This window comes from Columba livia, chromosome 3 (genome assembly GCF_036013475.1).
Source record: "Columba livia isolate bColLiv1 breed racing homer chromosome 3, bColLiv1.pat.W.v2, whole genome shotgun sequence".
Lineage (NCBI taxonomy): Eukaryota > Metazoa > Chordata > Aves > Columbiformes > Columbidae > Columba > Columba livia.
In genome coordinates, this window is record NC_088604.1 from 52,047,496 (window position 1) to 52,071,163 (window position 23,668).

The 23,668-nt window shown below is 41.9% G+C and overlaps 1 protein-coding gene across 1 annotated transcript; it reads left to right on the forward strand.

The window, feature by feature from the left end:
* Positions 1–2,681: 2,681 nt before the first annotated feature.
* On the forward strand, positions 2,682–17,080 carry NUS1 (NUS1 dehydrodolichyl diphosphate synthase subunit). The gene is made up of 5 exons (XM_065056740.1): positions 2,682–3,305; positions 8,930–9,052; positions 11,429–11,581; positions 16,049–16,148; positions 16,848–17,080. The coding sequence occupies exons 1-5, from the start codon at positions 2,903–2,905 to the stop codon at positions 16,936–16,938; spliced, it is 870 nt and encodes a 289-aa protein (XP_064912812.1). The 5' UTR covers positions 2,682–2,902; the 3' UTR covers positions 16,939–17,080.
* The last annotated feature ends 6,588 nt before the right edge of the window (positions 17,081–23,668 follow it).

Here is a 23,668-nt window from a genome sequence, read left to right on the forward strand (position 1 = left end):
CTGTATGGACCTTTGTACAGTAGAGCATTCTTATAGTTGCATAAAAGCCCATAAATAAAATCCTGCAATACTGCAAGATACTATTACTAGGAGTCTGGCATTCAACACATTTAAACTCACAGGTCTGCAGTTGGAGATGGAGAGTTACACTGATGTGGGCAATTGCTCAGAACGGTTCAAAGATTCTTGCTTTTGACAAATAAATTTCAGTTTTCCAGTAATATTTGCCTCTTTTAATTATTTTAGACTATTTTAAATGACATTAGACTAAACCAGCTGAGCTCTGGGCAAAACACGGAAGGCTCACCTTCATCACAGCAAATGCAACAAACAGAAAAATCAGTGCCCCGGCTAATTAAATTTCATACTAGTTCCAAATTTAATTAATAGTGAGGAATAAAACCACTGGAGTAAATTCTATGGTTGTAAACAGAAGAAGAGGGATTCTCAGGAAATAGATCTCTACCTCTGGAAGATATTAAGGTAAGATCAAGTGAGGCAAAGTTTTTGAAAGAGTTTATTCTGGTAGCTGAGCAGCTAATTGTCTACAAATATAGCTTGAGATGCTATATGTATACTTTGAGGTTAGGTATACTACACATGGGAGTGCACACTGCAAGTGTCCCACTTCACTGGCAGGAAAAATGTAAAAACAAAAAAAAACATGTAAAAACATGTAAAACATGTAAAAACATAACAAAAAAAAGGACTTAATGTTATGTGCATCAGCTCTGATGTATTGATGTATGTACAAATTTTATCAAGCAGTTTCCAAAGTGCTTGATAACTAAACAAAATTGGATTATCGAGGCCACTAAAACCAGTGACTTACAAAGAGTAATCCAAGGAGTTTCCTGGCAGTTCATAAATCTTGGCTGATAACTGAGGAGTAATAACACCAGCAAATTACTTTTCAAGGCAAACAGTTTCTATTATTCTTTATCTTCTGTTGGCATTCAGTAACCGAGTTCCCATTCACGCTCACACTCACAGAGGCTGTTTTGTCAGGTGTCAGAGTGCAGCTATTTGGGTATGTCGCCTATGCAAATGCAGTTGACACTTGGGTTTCCCAGGCACCCTACACATGAAGCTATATAACTGGAACAGAAAGACGTTAAGTTCATTTTTCTTTACATTTTAACTTTTTAACTTTTCATCAGCCACTCAGACTTTCAGTAGCTATTGTAATATCTAATAGTAGGTATTCATGGAAGAGCACAAGCCTCCCTAATGGTTTGACTGTGGTGTTTTTTGCTGGCTAATGTTGGTCTGTGTTAGCAATCCAGGAAGCAGTTCTTTTCTGAGCAAGAAAAATGTTTTTGTGATACAGAATTTTTCATTCAATATTATATTTTTTAATACAGCACTTTAAGTATTTCACAGAATCACAAAATGTTTGGGATTGGAAGGGGCCTCAAAAGATCATCTAGTCCAATCCCCCTGCTGGAGCAGGAACACCTAGATGAGGTTACACAGGAATGTGTCCAGGCGGGTTTTGAATGTCTCCAGAGAAGGAGACTCCACAACCTCCCTGGGCAGCCTGTTCCAGTGCTCTGTCACCCTCACTGAGAAGAAGTTTCTTCTCAAATTTAAATGGAACCTCCTGTGTCCCGGTTTGAACCCACTGCCCTGTGCCTTATCACTGGTCGTCACTGAGAAGAGCCTGGCTCCATCCTTGTGACACTCACCCTTTACATATTTATAAACATTAATGAGGTTGCCCCTCAGTCTCTTCATCTCCAAGCTAAAGAAACCCAGCTCCCTCAGCCTTTCCTCATAAGGGAGATGCTCCACTCCCTTCATCATCTTTGTCGCCCTACGCTGGACCCTCTCCAGCAGTTCCCTGTCCTTCTTGAACTGAGGGGCCCAGAACTGGACACAATATTCCAGATGTGGTCTCACCAGGGCGGAGTAGAGGGGGAGGAGAACCTCTGTCCCCGTGTCATTTCAGCCCGCCCATCAGTCTGACGGTACGGGGTTAGCTTGTGAGCTCTTGCTCTTCCGCCCGCAGTGGGATTTGCATCTTCAGGTCTGTTGGCCGCTACGAGCCGAAGCGCAGAAGCCCCGGGAGCCGCGGCTTTGGTGGGAGCCCCGGGAACAGGGCGTGCGCCCCTGCAGGGACACGCTACCCCCCTCTCCCACCGCCGTGCTGCGTCTGCAGTGTGCTTTGGAGGAGAAACACACCGTTTGCATAAAGACTCCTGCGAGGCCCGGCTGCCCCTGCGGTGCTCAGATTCCCCCCCGTCTCAAACGCCGGCGTTAACGAGGCGATACGGGCGCCAGAAAGGGCAAAGGAAGGGGCGGGACACAGGGAGCGTCTTCAGACGAGCCCCTGAAGCGACTGGGAGATGGGGAAGCGTCGCTGCCCGGCCCAGAGAAGCGCTGGGACGCGCAGGAACCACCGAGGTTCTTTCCAAACGCCGCGTCCCCGCCCCCGCTGCCGCCCCTTCTCCCCCGCCCCGGCTCCACCGCCAGCAACGCCCGCCAGGGGGCGCAGCCCCGCCCAGACCCCGCCCACTCCCGAGGGGCGGGGCAGAGCCCCAGGCCGTTCCCGCCTCCGCTCCCTTCCTCGCCCCGCCCCGTCCCTTCCCTTAGGGCCACGTCATTCGCTCTCCGCGGACGGAAGTGACGGCAGCCCACCTGGCAGCCAATGGGCGCCTTGCGTGTGGCGGGGTGAGAGGTGAAAGAGCGGGCGGGGCGACAGGAAGATGGCCGCGTTGGCGGCGGTTGCCGGGCGGGGGACGCGGACTTAGTCTCCGTGAGGGGATGGCGGCGGCGCGGCGGCCGGCGCGCTGCGGCTGAGGCACCGGCATCCCCCGCCCTTCTCCTCGCGCCGCTGTCCCGCGCGCTCCTGTCGGTTGGTGACGGCGGCGCCGCCGCCGCCCCGCGCCGCGCGCCCCCCATGAGCGGGGCGGGCGGGCTGGCCTGGCGCGCGCTGCACGCGCTCCTGCGCGCCCTGCTCTGTCTGCAGCGCGCGCTGCTGGCCTGCCTGCGCGGCCGCGCCGCCAACGGGCCCCGCGCGTGGCTCTGGCGCCGCGCAGCCTCCGCCGCCGCCTCGTGCGCCCTCCTGGCGCCCGCCGCAGGGACCTTCGCCTTCCGCAAGGCGGGCGCGGCGCGGCGGCGGCCCGGGGGAGCGGCGCAGGGCCGGCAGCGGTGGCGCTCGGACGGGCGGGCCCTGCAGAAGCTGCCGGTGCACATGGGGCTGGTGGTGACCGAGGAGGAGCCGAGCTACGCGGACATGGCCAGCCTGGTGGTGTGGTGCATGGCGGTGGGCATCTCCTACATCAGCGTCTACGACCATAATGGTGAGCGAGGGTGGGAAGCTCGTACCACCGGGGCCGCTCTGGGGAGGGTTCCTGGCAGGCAGTGCCGCCGGGGCCCGCGGTGCGACCTGCTGGAGCCCGGGCTCGCCCGCTGCCGGCGTGTTGCCGAGCCGGGGCTGGCCGCGCTGCTGGCGGCTCTTTTTCCGTCCCCTGGAGCCGCCTGGCCTAGGCAGCGCCCCGGGTGCCCTCCTGCCCCAGCTCCTGTGCCGGGGTGAGCTCACCCAGGTGCTTGCCGGAGAGAGCTGGTGGTGTGAGCTTCCGAGAGCCTTATCCCCAGCCCTGGGCTGACAGGAGCTGCTGACATCTGAGAGCAAAGACTGTGAGGGGTACAGGCTGTTAGCGGAGGGGAGCTTTGGGCTGCCTGCTTTTACAGGCTCTGTTTACAGGCTGTATCTGAACTTCCAGAAGTGGCTGGGTGAGAGTAGCCATTTGTTTTTGTGTATTCTTTCTCCTGTGAAGAGACAGGGTGGAAAGGTAGTTAAACGTGAACACGTGTATCTTGCATGATGTTTATATGATAAAATTAAACTGCATGGTCTACATTTGGTATAAGGACTGGTGCTACTTGGTGCTTGAGCTAACTCTGAGCCAGTGTTTGTAAAAGCTTTGGTGTTTTTTTTCATATCCACCATGTGATTTTATTCATTACTGGGTTTCAGGTATAAGACTGAACTCCTGTTCTTGCAGATACATTGCTTCCACGTCGCTGCATATCTTAAAAATAAGCTCAGAGTATAGATTTAACATTCTGTTAAATAATGAAGGAACAAATCTTTCTTTCTCATACCTTTTCTTTCCGAAAGAGAAGGTGAAACCAGCCATATTCAAGGTTTTATTAGGTGTAGCTTTCTACCCAGCTGATGAGAGATGATTTTTGAGCTGATAGCATGCCCAGTCTCAGTTAAAGGCTGAGGTGGACTATGTTCTATGTTTCTGTCCTCTCCAGAGGAGAAGCCTTCATGCTGAAGATCCCGGTGCTCTTGCCACCAATGGTGAGACTGTAAGAGACCAGTGTTTAACTGTTGTTTTGAGCCACCTGTGATGGCTGTCTAGAGGTGTCATGCAAATTAGATTAACTCTGTAAGTTTATGCAAGGTTAGAGGTACAGTCTGTAATAGTTGTCTTCTAGTGCTCTCTCAGGAAAAACTTAACAGTGCATCCTGCCTAAGTAGGTGCAATGTATTGTTTCCAAGTGTGCAAAAGCATTGGAGGTGTATAGGTCTTTCCCTGATTATAGGCATTTGATTTTTTTTGTTGTTGTTTTTTTTGAAACCACTGCTATTAATAGTTCAGTTTCATGTCTGGTCCTTGCACATGATACAAGACTCAAATGGCTTAACTTTTACTAAATTCCCAAAGATCTTTTTAAGAAACTAGTCTTAGTACCAGACAGCAGTTTAAACTGAACATCTGTGCAGGGCTGTTGTAGAATTTGGTTATATTGTGTTTCAGTGGAGGAAACCAGCTTAAATGCTGCAGAGCAAACACTATTACCAAACAAGAGTTTCCCCTCATAACCTGAGGAGAGATACTTTATTGTTCTGGATCTCTAATTTCTGTTGAACCTCAAATAAACTATCTGTAGTGTTGCTTAATATGTATCTATGCTTAGTCCCTTTTTAGATTCCTGCATTTTGCTGCACAAATTACATATAAGAGAACTGAGGAACTGATCCAGCTGAGAGTTTCCTGGTGGTCTTGCTTTTCTGCTTGTTCACCATGCAGCCATTTAACACTGAGGAGAGAGAGAAGGCCACAGCCAGTGCTTAGGTAGCTACTGCCACTGAGATCCTGTCTGACAGCAGGGAGCCAGCTCAGTGTGGAGAAGCTACTTCTACTTCTCCATCATGTCTTGAAATCCAGTCAAATCTAAGACTGATTATTGCAAGATTGTAACTATGATGACCAGAAATAACAAGGTTATGTCCTTTGAAGAGCAGTGTGTGTGAGAGAACCTTTCAGAACAATTGGCATTGTTAGCAATCAAGAAAAAAAATATATATCTTGGACATTACTTGCTGCTGTTCCCATGTAGTGTTACATTCATGCTAAAGTTGTGTGTTAAGATGTTTTGTTAACACCTTTGAAATCTGAAAATATAGCTATAATCTCATGACTCTAGTATCAAGACATAATGCTTTTCAGTGTTTCGTTCTTTTGTTAGTCTGTTGATACCAGAATATGCTGTTCTAATTGTCAGCTTGAATTCCAGTTTGTTGGAACACAATTGAAGAAGGCAAGAGAATGCAGAGCAACTAAAACATTTTAAATCAGTGGTTTTTGCCAAACTTTGAGTTGATGAGAATAGCCTGCCATGACACATAGATGTTCTTGCTAGATGTTTGGTGGGTTTCCTGGGGTGGCAGCCATGACTGCTTTTTGTACAGCATCTTGTCAGCTCAGCCATCTAAACTGGTTTGAGAGCGTAAGCAAGTAGTCATTCATACAGCTTGAGTGTATGCTTACTTCTAGTAATAGCAGATATGTTGCCTTTCTGTTGGTGCTAAGCTCCTTATGGTATCTGGATTGAACATAAAGCCTTTCCAGATAGATTTAGAGTGTTGCAGTTGTTGCTAAATCCAGTTCTGAATGACAGTGAACGATGGAACCCTGAGCAGTAATATTAATATAGTGAAGGTCAATGAAGTCAGGTACAACTTGTCTTACCAGTAGCAGAGGGTGAACCTTAATTACACAGTGGGCTTGTTTTCATCTTTTCAGGTGGTGAGACATAGTTTAGTTCTGCTGAGCTGCTTCAGTAAGCTTCTGTGGGCTTCTGTATTGCCCATCCTTTTACTTGGTAGAAATCCAGCCATGCTGGTCAAGACCTTATCTCTGAGGAAATAATGCAGCCTTCTCATAGTCAGAAGGCAGTGATTGTGCAATTATATAGTAGCTGTTAAGATATCTTCTGGGGAGCAGAATCTTTTGACCAGTGTTACATACTTTAACTTTTTCGTTAAGTTTGCCACTCAAGAGGGCTTGCTTCAGTGTTGCTTCTGTCAGTGAAGCTCTCCTGAAATAGTTTGGGATAAGTCTAAAGTGCTTTTTGGGAGCCTGTTGTGTCTTGGGATATGAGTACTTTGGGTTTCTCAATAGATGCTTTGGGTTGAAGGCTTCTTAAAGCCTTTAGTACTACTGTATGGAGAACTTGGGGTTTTCATCCTGGATTTAATTTTCCAGTGAACTGCTTTACTTTTGACCAGTTTTCTCTTAGAAATTCTTTGAAAGGATAGAGTATTGCAGTAGGCAAAATAAGTTATTTAATTAGCCCCAAACACAGGCTCTTAGTTTCTTCCAAATTACTTGGTAGTTTAGCGTATCTGATCAATCCATAAAACTTGCTGTGTATTCAGTGTGTTCACTTCAATGGGGGATAAATCTGGTGTGGCTTTGTCACTGAAACACTTTTGTGTTTATGAAGTGGCACCTGCTATAGGTCTTTGCCTGTGTGAAACTTCATGCTCAACAATTGTGATTCAGTGTTGAGTTGGCAGAGTCCTCAGACCACATTTATATTCAGGACTAGTGCTTATCTGTAGAAGATAATCTCCTTATAGGTGTGGGTAATGTGACAGTATCTCTTAACTGCTGATGAGTACTTGTTCTCCGAGTACAGGATGCCCTTCCAAGAAAAAAATGTGTGAGGAATGATCACGTATTAGTTTATAAGTTCTAACTTGATTTCTTCCTGTTTGGTTAGCGACAGCTTAAGTGGCTTTAAAGTGAAAGAAACTTAAGTGCCTTCAGCCACTTCCAGATTATATTTTTTTTTTTCTAGACTCTTGGAATAGGTGAGCTTAGTGTTTTCTAGCTCTCTGTTTTCTGTGAAGTCCAGTGTCATGATTCAAGCTCTGCTTTCCTCTGTTAAACTGCAACCAGCAGGATCCATCATGAGGATGTAGGCAGAAGCTGTTCATGTGTTAAACAGTTTCTTGCATATACATTATTTGAATTGGTTATGGTTTGATGTTTCTCAAACTGTTAATAGTTTGATGCTTAAAACAGACTTCTTACCTTATGACTCTTTCCTTGTTGGCACTGGGAGTTGAGAAGAAGCAAGTAATTGAGGTGCTGTGGAAATTCATTCGTTCCTAGGCTTAACTTAGGCTAAGGTGTTCCCTTTTAAGGAAGAACTGACTCTTTTCTGGTGTTTTACCAGATTCTGCTGCTCTGAAAGGCACAGCAAGTGAGAATGTTGGACTTTGGGGTGCTACCAAGACATTAACAAGTGATGGCTGTGATAGTTTAGCCAGACAAACAAATGGCTGATGCCACCTGGCATTTCTCTGTGCTGGTTGTGCCCTTCTGGTTCATGGTTCCTGTCAGTTTTGAATCCTGCTTCTACTGAACTTGCAGCTTCTTACTTATGAACTGCCTGTGTCAGTCTCTAAGTCTGTCACTACCCAGGGTGGGAGGAAAAACAGATGCTTTACCATCTATTGAAGCCTGTATATAAAATATATATGTTAATAAAAATATTAACGAGAGCTAAAAGACCAGCATGTTAAATGGGTTGTATCACTTCATTTTGCAAACTAACTCCTAATGTATTATCATTTTAACCAAACATTTGTACACTGTTTGGCCACTACTGATATGGAAACTGCTGTTTGTAGCAGTTTCTAATCCCAGAATTGAGTTGAGATGAATCATAAGCTTGATCATAAAATTGTATACAAGTTCAGTGTTTCTTGTAAGATTGTGTGGGCATTTTTAAATTGGTCAACAGAAGTGCTTGACATAGGATTTCTGAAAGAAACTTAGGCTGTTAGTAACAAGCCCTGAATACAGTGTGACGAAGGCATTACCAATTCCTAAGTAAATGTGCTTAGTCACACTTTTGCATTGTAAATATTTAAGATGTAACATTTTTTACTGTGGATTTTAAATAGAAATAGTTGTGTTGTATCTCTCTTAAGAGTCAACATTTATTTTAGAACAAGAACCTGAGTATGTTTGGTTAAGCAATTTTTTTTTTGTAATCTCCTGCACTCAAAATGTGTCTACCATAAACATGTAAGTATAAGAAGTCCTTGGGGATTGCATTAACTTCTTGGAATATATATTCCTTGTGAAACCCTCTTATTAGGAAATCCATGGCATTGGACATGGCGTGATATGCTGATTTAGTCTTCTGGCTCTTGCTTTGTGGTGACTTGCTTTGTTAGCCTGCGGCCTTAATGGTGTGGCAGCAGACATAAACTGCAAATCAACAGCAGCATGGGCTAGGTGTTCAAGAAACTTGGTGCTTATCTGACTTGATGATCCTGTGTTGGTCATGTATTGCTATCTCTAACTATTGCTAGCATGCTAGGGACAATGAATTAAGTCTTAAACTATCCCTTATGCAGTTGCAGCTTGCTACTGAAACCAGGCTGGGTGAAAGAGGAACAAAAGCATGTGAGTTGTCTTTCCAAGGTCACTGAAATTAGTCATGTGCAGTAGCATTTGTTTTGTATTGTTATTGTACTTGTAAGCTCCAGTTTGAAACCAGTACTGCCTACCTGATTCTTTTTTTTTTTCTTCCTGCCTAGTGTTAGATTTGTTTTATAGCACTCTTTATAGCAGTCAACTGACAACACAGCTTTTTTTTTTTTTTAAAGGTATTTTCAAGAGGAATAATTCAAGATTGATGGATGAAATCTTAAAACAGCAGCAAGAACTCTTGGGACTAGATTGCTCCAAGTACATGGTGAAATTTGCAAATCAAGACAAAGCTGATCAAGGTAAGATGAATTGCAAGGTGGGATTGGTATGACTTTAAATAGCCACGTATAAATAATAATTCTGCTTTGACTTAAACACGTTCCTGTATACAGTGACCTTTTCCCTCATTAAGCACTGATTAGAACACATGCAGCCTTCCTGGACTAGTAATAAACTTGCATTGTGCATATTTCTTCTTAACTAATAGTGGAGTGTTGCTCCCTCCTTCCCATAGTGATCATTACTGGGCTGTCTGATCTTCCCTTTAGCCTGACTCTTGTGCCATCACCCCTTTAACGCATCAGTGTAGGTCAACTCCCAACTGTTTCAGGGAGATAAATTCTTTTGTTGAGAGAATTGAAAAAACACTGGAGTTACAGTAAAGGAACTGATGTCAAACTAACAAACAATGCTATTTGATTTTTCCACATTTATACCTCAATGCTGAGAAGGAGGGAAAGAGCAAAACAGCTGGTTGTCGTGGCAGTGTATAATGACACCAGGAAAGTAAAGGATATAAGTTTAAAAATACCTGTGACAGCAGCTTTTGCATGTAGTACAAGTGGAAAGCAGGAATATGCTTCAAAGTTAATGTTCCTTATTCAGCACAATCTGCTGTAAGTATTCACTTAGCTATGCTGACTAACACAAACACTAGAAGTCTGTTCAAAATGTAGTAAATCACAAGCATGTATTTACTAAGGCAAGCCTTTTGCATTAGAGGGATAGGCTGGTACTTACAGCTGTCCTACAACTCAATATTTAAATAGGTCTCATAATAAAAAAAAAACCCTTTTTTTTAAGACAATGATATTATGTGGTTCAAAGACTTGAGAAACAGTCACTAGTGCTGTAGTTTAGCCATGTAGTTTAGTGCTGTAGTTTAGCCATGTTTCAGGTGCTGTTGGCTGAGTTTTGCTTCCCCTACAAGAGCTGATAGGATTATGAGATCCTTTGCGCCAGTTTTCCAGTATAAAGTCCAAAGTTGTAGCATAAACTTGTCTTGTAAGCAGCTTAGGCTAAAGTGCTAGCATTTCCATCAAAACAGCTGAGTTCCATGTTATTCCTGTCTATTCCTGTGAAAGTTGAAATAACCAGCAGAAAACAGGGTAGACATGTTGTCAATGTCTTAAACTCCAGCATACTTAACTACCCTTACCTAAATCGGGATATTTATGTCCAGACCAAATGAACTATACTGGAAGGCTGCTCAGACTTGCTGACTGAAAGGGTACAGTTGAGTCTCAGGAACCTTTTGTGCTGGAAACTATGAATAACAGAAGTGGTTTCTGTAATTTTTAGAATTTTTCATTCTTAAAGGGCTCTGCAGTCAGACCAGGTGCTTTGTACTTGGAACTGATCAAGCTGACATCTGTCCAGTTTATAATAATGAACTGCAATTTTTCACTTCTGAGAAGCAAAAAGATGTCTTTCACTTCTGAATACTGTTAGAGAAATTCTTTAGCATAAGATATATGACATCAAACAAGATTAAGGAACAATTACTTTGGTTGTAGTGGCTTTGGATACACTGACGTGTTCTACGTGTTCTTATGAATCTTCTGATTATATTCTGTGGTCCTTTGCAGTCAGGTTCTGCAGTTTTAAGAAATGCTATTTTAAAGTGTCTAGCTATAACAATCATAAGTTCTATACCAGTCTTGAGTCCAGACACTAGTATCTAACCAGTTACTTTAGGCTGGGTGGTCTTCAGCATCCTTGGTAAGTTTACCTCTTAGTTACATTATCAAAACTGATGATGATGCAAGTCATGTAATGCGAGAAGACTTATCTCATAATAGTGTGGACAAAATGATTGTTGTGAAAGGTTCTCTGAAGTCACAGTACCAGAACTCGCCCATTAATCTGTAGTAATATTAGCTGGTCCCTAGCTTCTCTGTCACAATCTTAAATCAGCTTTGTAACTCCTGCATCAATTTTGAGGTGTGGCTGAAAGATCCTGTTACCATCTTCAGGGAGGACCCTATCTTAATTTAATCATTGTCACATGAATGTTCACAGTAGCTGTTAAAACATGTTCCTTTTTTCCTTTCCCTGAACTGCAAGTCTTTCTGCATTGCTTACCACCCCCCAAGTTACTATCCAGGCACCTTCCTTCTGCTGCTTTGCCTGGGAGCATAACAACAAATGATAATTCACTGGAAGACTCTAAATTTCAAAACTGACATTAATTAAACCATTTTTTCACAAGACCCCTCAAAATAGTGCCTTCAACTTGCTTTTCAGTAATATAGCAAAATCCGGAAGATATCTGACTAGCTGTATAATATATGAAGTAATTTGTAAGTTACTTGTGATCATATCCTGTCAATATCTAAAGCATATTCAAAACAACTGTATTTCCGTTGCTTTTAAACTGTGTTTTGTACTTTCAGTTTTAAATTGCCAATCTACATTGAAGGTGCTGTCCCCAGAAGATGGAAAAGCAGACATAGTAAAAGCTGCTCAGAACTTTTGTCAGTTGGTAGCACAGCAGCAAAAAACGTACACAGACCTGGATGTGAATGTCTTAGACAACTTATTAAGTAGTAAGTATGACATAGTCTGTGGGGAGGAGGGGAAGGAGTACTTGATGCATAACTGATTTAGTTTCTAGTATATTTATTGCTTAGAATGTGTATCAATGCTTAGTGTATCAGGGTAAGTTGTGATTATTGCTTTCAGACTTCTGCAAAATCTTTCTTGCTTGTTTACTCACTTTGAGCTTTTCCTCTGAGCAGGAAACAAAAACCTTAAGCTAAATTGGAGAGTCTCTGCTTTTCAGAGTTTACAGCCTCTGTGGGATGTTCTGTGATGAGCTTTCTGGAAAAAGTACCACTGAAACTAGACTATTATAACCTGGGTTAACTTTTTGCGAGTTAGTATATTGCAAACCTGGCTATGGGCAGAGAGTCTTTTCCGGATCTAATTACAGCAATTAGAGCTTGTACTGCTGAGTAACTATCATGAATGATGGAGCACTTGCTGATCTTTTGCTGTTGTATAAACCACTGTCTTAGTTATCTGTGTTACTAATTCATGCAGATTACTAACTGTGCACTGAGGTGCTGGCTGTGTGCAATAGCTATGAAAGGGCAGGGCTACACTAATGTCACATCTGGGAGAAGTAGTTCAGAACAACCTTCTGCTTCCCCAGTGGTGCAGTGGAGCTGTAGTACTTGCTCAGCTCTCCTAGGCAATCCATGAATGTTAATTGCAACTGTAATTAACTTTGCAGGGTACAGATTTCAGATTGCACACTTGAACTTGGATGTCTGCAGGCACATTATTGCAGTGTGGCTTCATTTAATTGGACTTGGAGAATGATTTTTTCTTTTTTTTTTTAAATTCTCCAAATGGGTGGTCAGCTGAATTGTCATGTAGACTGACAACAGCAGCAGTTTAGATGCTTTAATCTTAATTTCAAACTGAATTCTATCCCTGTTGTTTGCATGCTGCATGACAGCTTCTAACTGTGATGGAATTATTAAACATGTTTACTAAGGCACTTGAAGAAATAACTTGGACATCTATCCCGTCATACCCCAAAGGCAACTTAAAGAAATGAATAACTGCTTTTCTAAAACGCATCCTTGATAAAGAACTGGTGTCAGCTAGTACTCATGTATGTATTTTGGCCAGTGATGTTTAACTGGAGCTTTGCAAACACTTGTTCATGACTTCCTATCCATGCATTTCATTGTCTAGAGGTGTTAAAATTATTAGATCCAGTCTGCATAACCTTAAAAAAAAAGCAGACTTATTGTTCAAGTAATGCATGCTAGCTGAGCACAGAAAAATAAATCTCTTACACTTTTAATCTGTCAAAACTATAGAGTTTAGAAACAGACTGCTTAATCTATGTGGCTAATAAGATAGTAAAGGTAGTGTCTAATAGAGATATTTAGAGATAATATAATTTATTATAATTATTATAACTATATATTGTAATTATATATTAAATTATATAGTATGATTATATGTTAATTATTATTTTTATTATAATTTAATTTAGATATACTAAAGATAGTATCTCTATCTAGTCCTGCTTATTAATTTGCCTGGTTTTAATGTTTAGGACAGTTGGAGGTGAAGAACTACTCTTTCATGACTTGTTTAACAGCAGCTTATGAAACTACTCATTTTAGTTGCAGGCAAATTTAGTTTCTCTGTGTCCTTATTGGATTGAACATAAACACCTGTGAGTTACTGATCTAAATTGACATTAAATTCTGTAAACAGTATTTGAGTAACTATTTTTTGGGGTTTGTGTTCTTGGTGACTTCTCTAATTTCTGTTTTTTTTCACATTTTTTTGAATATGTGATAATGTAGTTTAACTTTCTGTTCATATTTAGGATGCAGTTATTGAAGTCTAGTCCTAAAATGGTATGATTCTAGCTTGTCGTGTGGCTTTTTGGTTCTTAATGCAGTCGTGCTCTAATTTTTACAGCTTGAGTTTTCTTCAGTGTAAGAGTACTTTGTTCTGAGCAGTGCCTCAGCTAACCAGCTTGTTTTCATAAAAGTAGGTGCCAGCTGCATTATAATATTGTCTCTATTTGATGTCTGCCTTCCTAGTGACGAATGTGACTAAAAGTTAAGGCTTTTTAAGTTAGCCTGTAAAATCTGTGTGGATAAGAGAAGGGTACTGCTGTCAGCTCTACAAATTCCTTCACGTTCCCTCACAGAACGCTTGACCTAAAAGGGATGTTGCCAGATCCTGTCCCTTGAGTGTCTAAGCCTTTAGGCCTCTTTTTGAGTCTGCTCCCAAATTGTTGTGTGCAATACTTACAGAGTGCTGCAACTCCAGCAGCTCTGAGGGAGCTTCCATGTGGAAAGCATTGGTAGTGTTATTATGTTTAGATGGGTGCAGGGTGGAAAGCACAGAACTGTGTCTTCTGTTCTGTAGGCTGTTCTGACTGTAATGCTACAGTGTACATTTTCATTTTCCTTCAGATAGTAACCAGCAGGAAATATTAGCATTAACTGGGCTATCTGAAAGTTTTCCTGTTTGAAAAGCCATGGCAATGTTGAAGATCCTGTTGCTGAACTAGCCAGCTGAGGAGTGCTCAGCTACTGAATCAGCTGATGACTAAAGCTGTCTGCTTCTTCCAGAGTCCCCACTCTTAAGTATTCACTGCTTCCCTGCAAAGCTGCTTTGTACTAACATACTGACTTGTGAACACATAAGAAAAAAAAAAAAGGCAAAAGCTGCTTAACTTTGAGATGAGATTTGGACTGTGGCACACAGTACTCATATCTGAGTACTTCATCCTTCCTTAGAAATGCACATGCTTGGGAAAATAGCATCTTTACCTCTGGTAAAAGGATTATTGAGATGAGTCAGTGTGGAGGGAAGATGTGAACTTCTCAGTCTCCAGCTTCAGTTTCAAAACCTGGGTGGGGCAAAATCTGATAGGACCTTAGTTTCCTAGTCCTTTATTCTGAAAGTTCAGTTCCTCTACAACTGAACTTAAACTTGTAAAAAGGTCTTGACTGTTTGTTTTTTTTTTTTTTAATAAGTGTGAAAACTGAGAAATAACATCTGAGGTTCAGAACAAATAGGCAGTGTTAAACTTTATCTGCTAAAGGTGGGTGTTGTGCAGTGTAAGTCCTTATGCAGTTAACTTGTCAGATTAGTGCATAAAGGAAGGGGTAACAACCAAGAGCATGCAGTAATCATGACTAATGGCAGCATTATAACAAAGTAGGGTTATGACTGCTGGAATGCTTTTTGGATGAGCTAGGTGGGTGCATGAAAAACAGCTAACCTTCTTGGGTCCCACTGGGGTTCTGTACTGGTTTCCACATGTAGCCCTAATCAACTTGATAGAATCAGCAGGGAAAGCTGGACCAAGACTGTTCATTCTAAGCTTATTTTGCATGTCTGTCAGTTTTGGCCTGGAGTAGTTCAGGCATGGCAGAAGTGTGTGGAAGAGAGACAGTGTCATGTGGCTGCTGTCATCAACCTTGGTAGATGAGTAGGACACTCTCACTGGTGAGCAAGACTGCAAGCTACTAAAGATTTAATTAGCTTATCTTTACTTGGGGAAACTTCCTTGTGCATCAAACTGTAGTATTTCATCTTGGCTTTTCAGGGAAGGAAGCTTAGCTTTTTCCAAACAGCTGTTTCTATGCCCATCTGAGTTGAGGTTAGACTAGTGGAAGGATAGTGTCTGGGTTTTTAAGTTATGGGTAGCGTGAGCACTTAGTGAAGTCCTTCAGTGTTACCTAGCTCTGCCCTGGGGTGGCTTGTGCTGTCCACTTAGTAACAGGAAAAAAAATATTGCCCTGTTCTTCCTTAATCATTAACCAGAAAGATGTCACCTACAATAGCTTGTCTGAAATTTCATAGTAGAAGTTGTTTTTAAAGTTGTCTGTCTAGCTCCATACTGATTAAGAGACACTTCACCTGACAGGGTAGGGGGGGTGTGTGTATATATATACATATATATATATATATTTTTTTTTTTTTACAACTTGTTTTCTTGGTGGTTTATGATACCAATTTGTTGTTCTTCAGTGGAACCTCACAAAGTTTGTGTGGTGTGGTTTAGTGTGTGGTTTTTGTTTTTTGTTGCCCCTCTATGTGTGTGTTATAGTTCTTTTACTCTTCTGGACTGTAACTTCACATAGTTGAGTTAGGACTGTAGTAGGTATGGGTCAGGGTACAGCATGTTCTATGCTACTAAAACCAAGTTTGCCTAGATAAAACTAGAACAAGTCAGTTTAAACAGCAGTGTTAGGGTTTGCTGTTATTGAAAACAACGTAACTGTTCCTGTCACTGCCTTAGCAAGTCTTTGAAAACTACCTGACATTACAATAACACTGTAACTGGGCCTGTTCAGGGGATGCAAGACCAGTCTGTCCTCTTGGGCTTTTAATTGTTAAGTTGTCCTCAGGAGCTTCAGTTCATTTAAAAAAAATGCGTTTAAAGAAAAAGCAGATGCCTTAGGGTTTAGAATTAAAATAAGTCTGACAAATTTAACAAAACCTAATTTAACCGGTTCTTTCAGGTACAAATGGATTTCCTGATCCTGATTTAGTCTTGAAGTTTGGTCCTGTGGACAGCACATTAGGATTCCTTCCGTGGCACATCAGACTGACAGAGATTGTGTGAGTTGCCTATGAATTCTGTGAAGCAGGTTGCAATAATATCTAACTAAACAGATCTTTTGTGTGACTTACCGCATGGAATAGCCAGAAGAGGAAAGCTGTCTAAACAAGTGTCTGGTGATTGATTTGATGGTATTTAAAAATTGTTAAATGAAACCTGTCGAATATTCATTGCTTCTTCAGCCGTGATTAGGCAATAGCAGGCTTTACTCTTCAGGTTTAAGGAACATCTTTGGTCACCCAATCCCAGTTCTGTTGGTGTTCCTTATGTGGATTTTGAGTACTATCAGGTTTCTAATAGGGAAGCTAAGGATGTAAGAGAAATAGGATAATGTAAGATGATCATACCTCTGTATTACTTTCCAATTTTGGCAGTAACTGGACTGACTAGAGTTGCTGTATTTCTTAAATCTTGAGAGTATTTATAGGGCACTTAAATGTCTGGGCAGACCTGTGCTTCTCCAGCTTTCTCACTGATTTAAAGTGCCCTCTGTGCTCTAATGGGTGGACTTTATTTAGAGAGTGACAAGATATTGACAGCTGGTTTAGCTACTAGAGTTGAGTGGCAGTAAGAGTGTTGAGAACAATTTCACAAGGTTGCTCAGACAACAGCTTTGAGTAGTCATATTCCTGACTGACCATGTGAATCATGCAGTGTTTATGAAAGCTTATTTTAACTTTTCTAACTTGCTTTCTCAGTTCTTTGCCTTCCCACCTGAACATCAGCTATGAAGACTTTTTCTCTGCCCTCCATCACTATGCAGCCTGTGAGCAACGCTGGGGAAAGTGACTTGTTGCTGAGCACATGGAGTCAGGCTTTCTGTGGGAAGGAATTGATGTCTGTTTACAAGCACCTGTGACCCATAAGTCTGGTTCATAGTCCTTTCTTAATTTATCAACAAATTCAATAAAGTGTCTTACCTTTCTAGAGAGTCTGTGTGAATGCGTGAGAATCTATGGGGAGGGGGAAATGCAGAGATTTCCTTTAAAAGGCAAAAGACAGTTATTGCAAGCAAAGCTGCTCAAAGCTGAATTACCCTGACTTACATGTCCCAGTGACCAAAAGAACGTGCGAGAATTAAGTCTTGTGAAATCTACAGGACAACATAAATAGGAGTTCCATACCCTGAAGGTCAATAAATCTGAGGAAGAGCTCTCATGTTAGCTTGTTTTTGGTTTTTTTGGGTGTGTGTGTTTGTGGTTTTTGGTTGGTGTTTTGTTTGTGGGTTTTTTTTTTGTTTGTAGTTCTTAATGGTCAGGCATTTTTGAGCTAATCACCTGGTTTATCTCTGCATATATTTATAATGTGAATTCCAGAGGGGTCAGTTCTGTTAACTGAGAATAGAGGCTGCTACTTGTCTGTGATGACTAAGCCAGCAGTAGGTATCAACTTCTAGAAATACTGAGAAGGTTCTGTAAAAAGGAATGGAAGCTTCTATGGTAAGGGGGTTAGGCAGTCCATGTAGCACTATCCATCCTCTTTTTTTTTTTTTTATTTTACATCTTAAAGTTTTCTTACGGCCCTGAATGAAACTTTTCTTAGCATCAGGTCAGTTTTCCATATGGAATAAGCATAAACACTATTATGTATTGTCTATATACCCATTTTCCCCATAAAATTCTTGCTTAAGGTGACAAGCTGGCTCAGGCTCTGGCATCCCTTGCTGAAAAATCTGAAAATGGACTGGGTTCCACTTCCATGGTGAATGAGACTTGCTTGTGTACCCAGGAGGGGAGTCTACTTAAGCCTTCAGTTAGGTTTGTTCTGAACTGTGCATTAGGAGTTTGAATGGGAGTCTGTAGCAGAACAGAAAAGATGAAGTGAACCTGCACTACAGTATCTCAAACCTGAGATATCTAAGTAGATCATTAGCTAAATGGTCTTCATCATGGAATGTCCTGGTTGAGCTCCATTCCTATGGTTGGGAATAATTTGAAAGTCTTTATAGCAGCATTTGGACAAAGCAGTATTTTTAGAGCTGTGTTACTGGAAACAAACATTAATGTTGCAGCCTTTTACCCTACAGGCTGTGAAATTACTGGATACTTCATTCTGAAAGTGCTTCCTGGTTTGGTTTTCTGGGTTTTTTGTGGTTTGTGAGGTTTTTTTGATTTTTCTTCTTGCTTTTTCCCTCCCCTCTTCAAAATGAATGACTTGATCTCCTTCAGGGTAGGTGCGTCACTAGAAGGGAAAACAACTGCTTTTAAAAGGGAACTGCCAGATTTTAAATTAATGACTGCTGCTTTGTGAAACAGTGTATTTTAACTGTTGTAGCTTGATGTGATGTTATAAAGCAGATTGTGTAAACTCTTAGCTGCAGTTTTTTGTCATACTAAGGTCAGTTTGCCTTTACAGGAGAACACTGTGGTATATTTCATGTAAGAGAAAGGGATGTTTTAATTGCTTAACTAATGGTTTTGACATCAACTAACATTCCGTATGAGCTGGAATGCTCAGAGTACAGTTGGCTGCTTTTTGCAGACTGGTCTCTGGTGTTTGCCAGCTCCTGCACAGGACAGATGAAGAGTCCTGCAATGTTTCCTGGGTTCTGTCATTGCTATAGGAAAAGTTTTCTCACTGAATGTTAAGTTTAACTTATTTGTGGGAAGCACATAGCCTATTGGAGTGTGTCTTGAGTATTGAAGCTAATCTGTAATGTGAATTTTGTTTCATTAAAATGTAATGTTTTGTTTAAGTTAACACATGTAAGTGTTACTTGTCACAGAAGCAGTTCTGGTGCTGGCAGTAAAGGTATAAAATGGGAAAAGATTAGTTTAGTCCTCAAAAGTAATATATTTTTTATATTTGTATCAAACTGCCAAAGAATACTTCTAATACCTGAGCTCCTTTCAGTCCTCAATCTTCTGTATATCTCAAAGATTTGTTTTATATTGGAGATGGATATCAAGGTCTAGGATTTGTCTATAGAGGGATGCTTAATGAAACTAAAATGATTAGTTCAGCTGCATTTGATTCAACTTAATCAAATCTCTTCTGATGGCTAGTTTAATTGTGAGTTAAGTGTTCCTCCTGGAATTAATGTAGTTGAACTAATCCACATTATCACTTAGTTGGGATTATTTTACTGTCCCTTTGTGGGCAGTCTTCAGTGAGCTGTGCCAAAAGCACTGTGCATATCCGCAACTTGATCTCTGAATGTATGTCGTGGCAGTGAGCGCCTCTCCCCGCTTGTTCAGTGTGAGGGTCTGTGGTTTAGCTGTGACATGCTGTATGGCTCTAGTCTCTGGCTACCTGTACATAATGTGTAAAAAAAGTTTTTATTATTAGGGAATCAATTTATTGAACTTTATTATTGAAAGTTAAATCTGAATATGTAAAACAAAGGATCAATAAAAGACTATAATCTTTCTACAGGCTATGGTGATACATGAATACTCTTGCAGGTTTGACTGGGGAAATGTAGCCTTATTCATACAGCTACAACACTCTGGGAAAGTGGAGGACTTGAAATGACATGCTCTTTTGTGCTATTCTTAAATTATCATAGACTCATAGAATGTTAGAAGGGAACCTTCAGAGGTCATCTAGTCCAACCTCCTGCAATGTGCAGGGACATCTTCAACTAGATGAAGTTGCTCAGAGCCCCATCCAGACTGGCCTGGAATGTCTCCAGGAATGGGGCATCTACCTCTCCGGGCAACCTCTGCCAGTGTTTCACCACCTCATTGTGAAAAATGTCTTCCTTGTGTCTAGTCTGAATCTCCCCTCCTTTAGTTTAAAACTGTTACCCCATGTCTTGTGACACACCAGTCTAAAAAGTCTGTCCCCATCTTTCTTATAAGCCACTTTTAAGTACTGAAAGGCTGCAATTGTTTCTTGTATTGTAAGAACTGGACAAATTTTTGTATCAATACCACGTCCAAATTCTTAGAAGCTATTACAAAAGCTATTATGAAAGCTTTTACAGTAAAGCATTTACCATAAAAATACTTCTTTGATAGTCCTGGGTACTTGCTAAACTTGTTCTGGGCTACTAAAAAGCATGTGACCTCTCCTGGCTGCTGAGTCAGTCCTGAACCCCGATCCAGGCTGGGCCTCCTGCCAGTTCCCTCCTTCTGAGCAGGGCACAGTGAGGGTGTGGAGCGGAAGAAGCCTTCACCATCTGAGTGTGACCTCTTTTGAAAGAGGAAGCCGGTGTGCAGACACGTTTTGAAGAAGTATTGGGGTTCACACTGAATAACAGGCTGACCATGAGCCAGACTAGAGAGAAGGCCAGCAGTCTAGGTTGTGCTAGGAAGAGTGTTGCTAGCAGCTCAAGGGAGGTGATCCTTTCTACTCAGATCTGGTGAGACATCTGGAGTGTTGGGTCCAGTTCTGTGCGTCTTGGAACAAGAGACGCAGACTTATTGGAGTCAGTTCAGCAGAAGGCCATAATGAAGAGGCAGAGTAGCTGTTGTATGAGAAGAGGCTGAGAGATCTGGGGCTGCTCAGCCTGGAGAAGGTTCAGGAAGGATCTTACGAACATTTATAAATATATGATGGAGGGGGAGTGAAAACCACCAGACTCTTCTCTGTGGAGCTTAGCAGCAGGCTGAGAGACAATGGGCATAAGTTGAAATACAGGAGAATCCATCTACAAGTCAGAAAACCCTTTTCCTGTGAGAGTGGTCAGTGGAGCAGATTGCCCAGAGAGGTTTTGGAGTCTCCTTCAAAACCCTAGATGACCCTAAAATTTTATTATTGTGCAATTTGGTAGACAGCGGGTGCAGAGGAACTTGTATGGGTTTTCACTAAATTGGCTTTCACCTAGCTTCAGCCTTTCGAGTAAAAAGCTGGCTCTTGAAAAGCTGTTTGAGTGTCCCTGGTGCATTTTGAGTTATTATTTGAACAGTTACAACCTGCCTGTAAAGGTTGATAGTAGATTCCAAACTGGAGCTGGCTCTAGAGCAGGGTTAGGGTGGTGCTGCTGGGCTCTCCTGCTTTAGCTGTTTGTTAATGGAGTCAGCAAAGGTGGCTTGCTGTAGTTGATTTGTAGTTTCAATAGCAAAGAATATTAGAGCTGCCTGTATGGTGACTACTGTTTTTTTAACAATTGATTCAAATTTATCCATCTTTTTCCTTTTCCAGAGGTGCACAGTTATTGATGTCTAGTCAAGGAACTAGTTGCTTTGCAGCAGGGACTTTGGGAACATGGTCAATAATACAGCTGCTACAGGAAATAAACCTACAAAGCAGTTCTTGAGATTACAGTGATTTTTAGGACTTCTTGTTGTGAACATGCATTGAGCAACTGTACAGCATGGCATGCTGCAGTGAGTGAAGACTGGGAAGTAAGTAGAATGTAAAAGCAAGGTTGCTCTTTTTAGAGGAAAGTATGTTCTTACACACTTAAATCAGTAAGTGCTTTCTAAAGTACTTCGTAAAAATAACTAGAAAAAATAACCCCTTGACAGATTTCCTGTATGTTTCGTGAATTCAGCTTGAGTGTGAAATCTTAACTGCCATGAACAGCCCCAAGCATATTAAAAAGATAGGGACCTTTTAGGAGCAGATCAAGTACTTTTTGGCCTTTACACTGCAATTGATGTTGCACTATTAACTGTGTGTATTCATTGGCACTGAAAGGCAGGTGTACCCATAAAAACTGAAGGGACTGTGCTGCCCAGCCAGCACCTTTGACAGGAGGAGCGCTGGGGACATGGGGACAGGTGCTTTGCTTTGTCCTCCTGGTTTTCACACACTGTCCTCTCTGGGTTCTCAGCCCCCAGAGCTCTGCAGCTCCCACAGAGCTCTGCTCACTCAGCACATCCTTAGCAAGAGGTTCTTATTGCTGCTCCTGGGCACTTAATGCAACAGCAGCAGCTTGGGCTCAGGAGCAAGGAATGAACTGGAGAATTAGGCTGAATTCTGGCCCATCCTTTGCAAAACTTTGCAAATAGTCTTGCTGTGAAGGTTACCATTTGTGAAATATTCACTGCCACCATGAATGGCTGTAAACAACTTCTAGCTGTCTTCTAGGAGGTAAGCTACTTTGATAAGCTTGAAATGCTAAAGCAAACGAATCAAGGGCCACGCTTTAAGCCCCTACACAGCATTTTTCCTCAGATCTGCCAAATTAAAAGGGAGAGAGACTTGCAAGCCCTTCCTCTGCTGTATGTTCATCTGTGTTAAATGATGCAAGACCTCCCTGAATTCCATTGAATCACTCTGCTGAGAGCTGTAGGATTATTCCTTAATTGCATCCAAAACAACTTTTTTAAGATGATGAATAACATGATGTATTATACAGAAGCATGCCTCAACCTTAACTTTGAAGCAGTTCACAAATTAATGTTTAATGAAACCGTTTGCCTTGAGGTTTTTGCTGCACTATCCAACTGGCTGAACACAAACACAAGCCAGGGCTCTTTCATCTCCCTGACAAGCCTCACTGCTTTAATACAGCGTATGTTCTCTGGCCATGTGCAGCCAGTCAGTTCTCAGTACTGTTGCTTTCTATACATATCCCCCAGGCCTGCAAAAATATGCCTCTCCTCCCCAAAAATACCCACAGCAGAAGACCCTAATGGATTGATCATGTAGAAAACATGTTTTTAGGGGGTTGTTTAATTGAACTAAACGTGACTAGTACAACAGTTTGGTAATATAGTTCACATTGTGAACATTAGAAGCCCAGTAGCTGATAAACTGCAATGAAACATTTGTCTTATTTGTTGTCTGCAGGTGTTTGTTGTAATTTTAATGGAAAATTTCTCTCTGAGTCAGCTATCAAAGTCAAAAGCTTCCCATTAGACTTCATATTCTATAACTTTGCAAAAGTTGCCACTCTGTTGGCAGGATGCTTCGTATTTTGGGGAGCACAAAGGTATCTGCAAATGTCGTTTCAAATGGGTTCTCTCTCCAGAACTGGCAGGGCAATGTTGTTTTGTCAAACTGATGTCATGAGTCGTTCTGCAATTTATAGTATTTAAAGTTGAATTCCAAATAAAATCTCCTCTTCCTATCACAATGGAGCAGTCATGCTGTTGGAGTTAGGATCCCAAGAGATTATATTGGCATCATGAAAATAATATTTTATACAGAATTAAGTACTGTGCTGGTGCCATTTTTTTTCTAACACTTCAGTCTTTTAGTTTTCAATTTTTTTTTCAACAGTGTTGAAAGAAAGCAGAGTAAGATGGTGATGAGAATTACAGAATTGCAGGAGAATGTTGCTTGGGAGGAAGGCTGGAGATCACATAGCCCAACGTGGGGTTCAGGTTTTTGTTCCCTTTTCCAGCTCTCCATCCCTGCACTGTCTCACTTGCAGAGCTGGGCTGCTGTAGTTCAGCTGCCTGAACCGGCAGATTTCAGGTGTGATAGAAATCTCAGGAAGATTTCAGAGACAAGGCCGGGCATCTTGCTGTGGACACCATCCGATCAAGACTGTCACAAGCTTCTGGGACTGGAGGGGAAGTATCAAAGCCCTGGAGAAGGACCTGACAGAAACCCCTCTCATTTTGACAGAAGCAGCTGCTGACCCCCAGTACCTTTAAGAGCAGAATCCTGGATTTTCACA